The sequence below is a fragment of the Marmota monax genome, unplaced genomic scaffold (genome assembly GCF_021218885.2).
Source record: "Marmota monax isolate L192 unplaced genomic scaffold, Marmota_monax_Labrador192_F-V1.1 WCK01_AAM20220418_F8-fsc00086, whole genome shotgun sequence".
Classification (NCBI taxonomy): domain Eukaryota; kingdom Metazoa; phylum Chordata; class Mammalia; order Rodentia; family Sciuridae; genus Marmota; species Marmota monax.
The window spans coordinates 7,514,513-7,522,898 of record NW_026693086.1 but is presented as its reverse complement, the minus strand read 5'-3'; the positions used below and the strand labels follow the sequence as shown (position 1 = coordinate 7,522,898).

Sequence of the window (8,386 nt, the reverse complement as noted above, 5' to 3'; positions counted from 1 at the left end):
GTCATCCTGACTCAGGTGTCTCCTGAAGCTGCAGTTAAGCTGTTGGCTCACAGACCTCTGAAGGCTGTTTCCAAAATGGCATACTCCAGTGACTGTGACAGGCCTCAGTTCTTTGCCACATGAGGCTCTATCCAAAGGCTGCCTGGGTTTCATGGCATGACATCTGGCTTTCCTCAGAGTGAGGAACCCAAAGAGAGTGAGTGTAGAGGCAGCTGCAGAACTCTTATGAACTAGTTTCCAAAGTTAGACCTTCACTTTTGGATTTTCCTGTCAGGAGTGAGTCACTAAATACCACCCATATTCAAAGTGAGAGACATAAAACTCCATCTTTTGAAGGGAATGTCTAAGGATGTGTGGATGCATTTTAAACTACCATGGTATGTTTCATTATTGTGTATTCATTGCAGAAAAATTGTAATTCCAGTACCCAATTGTGGGGAGTCGCTCTGAATGACCATGCCTTCCAGTGCTGAAGCACAAGGCTCTGACCAGTCACTACATTTCGTGGTGACTTGGGAATTGTCCCAGCTTGGATAGCAAAGCAGGTCTTCAGGTGTAGGCGTCATCTGCAGGGGTTGAGCTACACTCACCTGCTCCCTTGTAATCCTCTCTTCTGCCATTTTATGGATAGAACTTTCTAAGAACAGTGCCTCCCCCCCAAATAAAAGCTGACTTCCAACCATGCTCTCCCTTTTGGGGAGCCTGAGAGCCTGGGGAAGCCATCCTGAAGATTGTGTAAAGGTAAATGTGTCTGTTTTATTTTGCGTCACCACAGATTCATACGACCTTAGTTCAGCTGTCCATGCTGGATGGGGGTGGCAGTTGGAGCCCCAACAGGGACACTCAATGTGAATTTGTAGGTTTGACTTGCGTTGAGCGCGCTTTAAAAATTCAGAGAAACATGTTTTGGGTTGTGAAAGAAGCAGATAAATGGAGAGTAAGGGACATTAAAAAATTAACATGGGCAATTCCACATCTTCAGAAAAAAAAAAAAAAAAGATTTATCTGATGATCCTGGAGCCTTTAAACTAAAATCAAAAAGAGCCCAGCTAGCTCAAGCAACCTAGTTCAGCTGCCCGTGCTAGATGGCACTCAGTTGGGTGTATATGTACTTTAAAGTTTTCAAAATAGACTGTGAAAAACACTTTGTAACCTGCTCTTGCACTTAATATACTGTGACGACTCCAGGCATGATGGTGCACACCTGCAGTCCCAGTGACTCACTAGGCTGAAGCAAGGGGAACTTATGGTTTGAAGCTGGCAAACGAAATTTAGGGAGACCCTGTCTCAAACAATAAAAAAGGACTGGGGATGGAATGTATCATATAGATAGACATGTATATAGATGTATCATATAGATAGACATGTATATAGATGTATCATATAGATAGATGTGTATATATATCATGTCAAATGTTCTTTTATTAAATTTTTTCCTTGCTGGAGATTGAACCCAGGGTCTTGCTCATGATAAGCAAGCACTATGACACTCAGCTATGTCGGGTGTGGTGGTGCACGCCTATAAGTCCATCAATCTGGGAGGCTGAGGCAGGAGGATCCCAAGTTCAAGGGCAGCCTCAATAATTTAGTGAGATCTTAAGCAACTTAGCAAGACCCTGTCTCAAAATTAAAAAATAAAAAGGGGATGTAGTTCAGTGATTAAGCACCCTTAGGTTCAGTCCCCAGTACCAACAACACTGAGCTACATCCCTAGCACCCTTTCATAACTTTAATGACAGTGTACATTTCATCATATTTAACTTATAAATAATTCTATATTGTAGTATGCTTAAGTTGTTTACAGGTTTTCTCTATTTTAAGTCTGTTAAATGAACATTCCTACAGCTAATTTCTACAATCAGGAACATTATACAATTTAAATTTTCCTATTTGGGCTGGGGATGTAGTTTAGTGGTGGAGCTCTTGCCTATCTTTTAAAGGCCCTGGGTTTGATATCTGCCTCTGGAAAAAAAATTCTGATGCCATTAGGTGTAGTAACACATCTGTAGTCCTATGATAGCTTGAGCCCAGGATTTAAAAAAAATTTTTTTTTAAATTTTAATTTGTTTTATACAACAGAATACATTACAATTCATATTATGCATAGAAAGCACAATTTTTTCATATCTCTGGTTGTACACCCAGAATTTTAAAAAAAAAAAATTTTTTTTGGTTGTTGATGGACACAATACCTTTTATTTATTTTATGTGGTGCTGAGGATCAAACCCAGTGCCTCATAAATGCAAGGCAAGTGCTCTACCACTGAGCCACAACCCCAGCCCTTGAGCCCAGGATTCTGAGGACAGCCTTGGCAAGGTAGCAAGAACCCTTCTCAAAACAAAAATAGAAACAGTCTTCTCTAAATGATAGTACTAAAAATAAAATTGTTGCCTATTGCCTAATTTGAGAATTTTTACTGCAATCATTGAGTCCGTTTACCTAAATTTCTTATCTATAACAACTTTTAAGTTTCTTGGTTCAAATTTTGATCACTGTAAGTGAATTTAGGTGGGGAGCTTAACAATAAGGGGACTGAACCCAGGGCACTCTACTACTGAGTCACATTTCCAACCTTTTTTGTAGGGTCTCCCTGTGTTGCTGAGGCTGGCAACTTGTGATCCTCCTGTCTCATCCTTTTGAGCCACTGGGATTACAGGTGTGTGCCACTGCTCTTGTTTATGGATCTTAATACACAAATTCTCAACAAAAAACTAGCAAACCAGGGGCTGGGGTTGTGGCTCAGTGGTAGAATGCTCGCCTAGCATGCATGAGGCACTGGGTTCGGTCCTCAGCACCACGTAAAAATAAAGGTATTGTGTCCAACTACAACTAAAATAATAATAGATTCAGCATTGTTAACAGTCTTATACAACAATACCCACCTCTTTTCACTCGTTTTATGGTTCTTACTAGTTGTCATAGCAACTCTCAACTCCTGGTGCTGGGTGTGTGGGGTTAGCATTTAGCAATCAGACAAGACAATAATGAAGTTAGAGGTTGCCTGGGTCACTCTGGCAACACCTTAGATCCAGTCAGTCTTGGCTAGCCCACCTGACCCACCAGCATCTGCTGCTCAAAAACAAAGTTTGCAAGATGGCCCACACCTAAATTCCAGCTACAAGGAATTAAAATTAAAAGGGCCTCAAAATTTAAAGGGCCAGAGATGTGGCTCGGTGGTTGAATGACCTGGACTCGATAACCAGAAAGAGAAAAAAGAAAAGAAAAAGCAAGATCAGGATGAGGCATCTAGGTTCCACGGGCAGGTCAAGAGCAGGGCAGGGCAACACCGCCGCCACGGCAGGCCCCGGCCCGCCGCCCCTCTAGCGCGGAGGACTCGCCTCCTGCGCTTTCTTCGCATCACCACTGCCTGACTCAGGGAGGCTTTGGGGTTCCCCTCCCTGAAACCCAAGCTCCGCGAAGGCAGATCTGGGGTGTGTGTCTGTGTGTAATTACTACTATCTGTGGTACTGCGGACGGAGCCCGGGATCGCTGCTAGTCACCGCAGGGTGAGCCTCGCGGCCCGGGGAAGTCACGCCGGGCCCGCGGCGTGCGGACGCTGTCCCGCTCCGGACCGTAACTGCACGGCGGCACGCAGAGGGGCTGTCGTGACGGACACGAGGCGCTCATGCCGCGCGACCTTAGCGGGTCACACAGACATGAGGCTTCCTTGCGCTTGTCTGCTGAATCCATTTTCGAAACCCTCGCGAGGAACCCAAGGCCGCCGCCTCTCTGCTCGCGCCCAACACGCCCCGCACCAACTTCCGGTCTCCCAGAGCGCCGGCGCCCGCTCATGACGTCATTGCGCTGCCAAGCCGTAGTGACGTCTTGCTCTTCCGGTGACCTTCAGGGCCCGTGGACGTCGGCGCCCGGCCCCTGCCTACGCGCTGATTGGTTGCGCCCCGGACAGCCCCGCCCCCAGCTTCCGCTAGCCTTCGGAGGTGGTCGCCTGCGCACTGCACTTCGCCTTCTGGACGCCGAGCCGTCGGGAACTTACCATGCCGCGTGGAAGCCGGAGCCGCACTTCGCGCGTTGCGCCCCCAGCCAGGTGAGGCCCCGCGGGGCGCGGGGCCCCCGCCTGGACGCCCAGCTGCTGGCTGCGGGACGCGGGGTCGCGGGGCGGGCGGGTTAGGGTGCGGGGAGCGCAGGGCACGGCGTCGTGGTGCGGGACTCGCCGGTGCGGCTGTCACGCCGGGGCGCGAGCTCACCCGGGCGCTCCTCGGGAGGGACTTGCGGGGAGGGGACCCGAAGGCTCCGAGGGCCTGACCTGGGCTAAGGGTGGCGCAGCGGTGTTTGACGCTCCGGTGGGAATGCTGGGAGCGCCGGTGGCCGCGGGTGGGAGCCCCGGTACGTGCTGCAGCCCGGCAGTCGCCAGCGCTGGCCGCCTTCCAGTCCAAAACGAGATGCCAGCCCAGACTTCTCCCCAGCCGAGTCTTCTGTGGTTTGAGGACAGGTCTCGCGGTGTTGCCCAGGTTGCTCCCGCACTCATCCCGAGCGACCCTCGGGCTCGGTTTCCTGGGGACAGCCCAGGGCTAGAGCCTTCGAATGTAGCTGGCACGGTGAGGCTCGCTTTGGTTCTTCTGAGATTCTGATATCCCCCAACATAGCCTTTCTAAAGAAATCTTCTCCTGGCCAGACACCTGTAATCCCAGCGACTCTGGGGGCTGAGGCAGGAGGATGGCAAGTTAAAGGCCAGCCTCAGCAATTTAGCAAGTTTGGAAGTAAAAAATAAAGCACCCCCCGATTCAATCCCCAGTACAAACAAAAGAAAATGAATTTATTCCTTAATATTTAATATAACTTAATTTTTTTAGCCCACTGTATCAAAAGGCATCATGACATTTTAAATTATATGAAGTAATTCTTGGAAGTTTCAGTAGAACTTAAGCTCCACCGAGGCAGAGGTTTTTGCCTCTGTTATATTCCCAGCCTCTGCAATACTGCTGCCTAATGTTTGAGTAGATGAATTCTAGGTTTTTTTCTTCATTCATTGTCTTTTCTTGGTGGCACCAAAGACTGATGCAGGTGCTTTAGTGCTGAGCTACCCCAGCCCTTTTACTTTTTTCATTATGAATGTTGGAATAAATGTGTTTTGAAAAGAGTCTGTGACCTATATGAAAACTTTGAAGTGGCTGCAGGGGTGAGGATGGGAAGAGAGTTCATTTTTAAGTTGACGGTTCACAAAACCAGTTAGAAGTACTTCATCCTTGTTCCTTTTTCTCACAGCCGGGCCCCTCAGATGAGGGCTGCGCCCAGGCCAACACCAGCAGCTCAGCCACCAGCTGCAGCCCCACCATCTGCAGTCGGGTCCCCTGCTGCAGCACCCCGGCAGCCAGGTCTGATGGCCCAGATGGCAACCACTGCAGCTGGTGTGGCAGTGGGCTCTGCTGTGGGGCACACACTGGGCCATGCCATCACTGGAGGCTTCAGTGGAGGAGAGCCCGCAAAGCCTGATATCACTTACCAGGTATGTTTGGAGAAAATATAATTGTTTATAAGTTCCTTATGCCTAGGAATTGTCTTTAAGGTTAGAATCTACAATACCATTAATAGAAAGTGTGTTGTCAAAAGCCCTATTTGACATTGAGTTAGTGATTCAGACCAGCACCAACAAGTACTGTACAAATTGTGTTTCTTCCCAAGGTGTACAGTTGGGACAGTCCAGTCTGACTCCCTGTAAAATAGCCATTTTCCCCTTCAAGTATTTAATCTCAATGATTTTTCTTATTAATCTAATCTCAATCTTTAGTAATCAAAAATTTGCTTTGTGATCCCTTGCCTGATATTTTCCAGCACCTCTTTGAAGTGTGTGGATTTTCTTTACTAATGAATATAAGTTGGGACTCTATAATTCTGGTGTTCTTGAAACTCACCCCTATTTTTCCCATAGTAGTCCCATTTTTCCTTCATCGAGTTTCATTGGAACTTTTTTTCTTTCTTTTTTTTTTTTTTTTTTTTTGCCTTTGTGGGTGTTGTACTGGGCTACCTCCCCAGTATGTTTTATTTGTATTCTGTTCATTTAGTAGGGCCTCACACATGCTGGGCAGATGTTTTATCACTGAACTGTAACCCCAGCCCCATTTAATCTTGAGGTGCCCAGATAACCATTCTGCCTTATTTGCATTTGTATTCATGAAACTTTCTTATTGCAGCTGAAGTTTTATTAAAATTCACTTGCTTTCTGCCTCTTGATATTTTTCACTTTCAGTGTTATTATGTGGACACTTTGATTAATTTGTATTTGATCCTGGTTGTTTCCCCAGTTAACTGCAAAAACTGTAGCGATTTTCTTTCTCAGGAGTTACCAAATGTTTTGCCTTGACTTTACAGGAGCCTCAGGGAACCCAGCCAGCACAGCAGCAGCAGCTTAGTGACCCTTGCTTTTATGAGATAAAACAATTTTTGGAGTGTGCCCAGAACCAAGCTGATGTTAAGCTCTGTGAGGGTTTCAATGAGGTGTTGAAGCAGTGCAGAATTGCTAATGGTAAGTGATTGAGCAGGCTTGCATGTGCTCAGTTCACAGTAGTATTCCTGAGCCTGTGGTACTTAGGGAGTCTGTTGATAAATTACACCAACAAGTTAGAAGAAGTATTGTTTAAATTTCTCTGTGCTTTCACCAGCTGTGTTCTAACTATGACTCTTCCTTAAGCAAGTATAAATGCCAGATCTTGTTATGTTTTACTACATGTGAGTGGTCTCTTAGCCTTAAGGCTGTGAGTATAAAATTACATTAAGTTCCTCAAACTCTTGAGGTTGGCTTTCTGAAATTCGTAGTCAACTTACTTTTGTGTAAGTGTCTCCTGCCTGTTTTAAGAATTTTATTTTTCCTCCTTCATTTAGGTAGGAAGTAGGGGAAAATTTTAAATCCTTTTAGGTGGTTGAAATATGGAATTAAGAGATTGCCTGTCCAAGATTGTCAGAAGACTTGTTGGCATTACATACAGTACCAGAGTAGCTGAATTTCTCCCTCAGAACTTTGTTCCTAGAAGCACATGCACCTTGTCTTTTCTGTTGAGGCAGCTGGAGAGTTGAAACTTTGTTAGTTGAAAGAAGCCTTCAGTAGCTTATCTCAGACATTTGTTTTGTCAGTATCTGCAGCCAGTGTACTTCTAACTTACATTTTCTGTTTGCAGGATTAGTCTAATCAAGAAGTTCAAATTGAAGAATTGGAAAATCGGCTCTGATGACCAAGTTACTTTAACATAAAAATGTGATTGATAGTGAAAGTATGAATATAAAACTGCAATGTAAAGCTTCAGTTTTTGTGAATGGCAGCAAATGAGTATTCTAACTGTATGGAAGTTCACAGAGTTGGGACTGGCAAATATGTGGCCTCCTGAAGTCAGCTGTTCTGATGTTCTTTGAGTATTAGAATAAAATGATTTTTCTCCTGAAGTTTGTGGTGATGGTCGGTCTTTAAGTATGAGTACATAAATTAGATCTGCATGCCGAACATGATGAATCTCACAACAGAACACAGTAGTCTCCTCGGGTCTCCATTCCACTCTTCTCTAGGCTTTGGATGCTAAATTAGTATCCACCTGGAGGGTCTGACAGCTGCCTGAGGGGTGCATCAGGAGGAGCATCAGGCCTGTCTTGGGGGCTTGGGTGTGAGGGCCAGGTAGTGTGCATGCCTAGCTGCCTGAGGCCTCAGGTTTGATCTCCAGCACCACAAAAAGTAACAAATCCTAAAAAATACTGTTGTAAAGGAGTGACTGGCAAAGGAGATGCAGCCACAGGCTTCCTACTGGATGGGTTTCCTGGGGCCAGGTCAGTACTGCGTTGTCCCCCAGTGTGTCCACTCACCTCAAACTCCCCTCCCTGTGCCCCAGGTCATTTTTAAGTTTTAGATGACACAACACCTTTATTTATATGTGGTGCTGAGGATTGAACCTAGTGCCTCACACGGGCACAGCTCCAGACCCCTCACGCCATTTTTAAGTGAAAGAAACCTAGCTACATCCCTCGTGGAAAGCTCAAATTTTCATTTTCTTTTAGAAGTTGATCTTTCCTCATTTTCTGCAGTTTGTATTCTCAAAAGTACCTTTCAGTCATGGTGTAGCTCAGTGGCAGAGCATTTGCCTAGCATGTGTAAGGTCCTGGGTTCAGTCTCCAGCACCATATAGACAAACTGTTGCTGAACCTAGGACATGTCCTTGTCCCTGATCCAACAACGAGGACAAGGTTTATTGCTGGGCTGAGGGTATAGCTCAGTTGGTAGAGTTCTTGCCTCACATGCACAAGGCCCTAGGTTCAAAAAAAAAAAAAAAAGGTTTATTGGTTTGCGAGCAAAGGAGAAACACAGGGGACTCCTGTCCTACAGGCTGTGATTCTGCCCCTCAGTCAGAGCATCTTAAAGAGATGACTCAAAGGCCACATTCCATGTGT

At 45.9% G+C, this 8,386-nt stretch overlaps 1 protein-coding gene across 1 annotated transcript; it reads left to right on the top strand.

Moving 5' to 3' along the window:
• Positions 1–3,888: 3,888 nt before the first annotated feature.
• Positions 3,889–7,393, top strand: Chchd2 (coiled-coil-helix-coiled-coil-helix domain containing 2). Its single transcript, XM_046454525.2, has 4 exons — positions 3,889–4,046; positions 5,225–5,465; positions 6,329–6,482; positions 7,132–7,393. Exons 1-4 carry the CDS (start codon positions 3,997–3,999, stop codon positions 7,140–7,142), a joined length of 456 nt encoding a protein of 151 aa, XP_046310481.1. The 5' UTR covers positions 3,889–3,996; the 3' UTR covers positions 7,143–7,393.
• Positions 7,394–8,386: the final 993 nt, after the last annotated feature.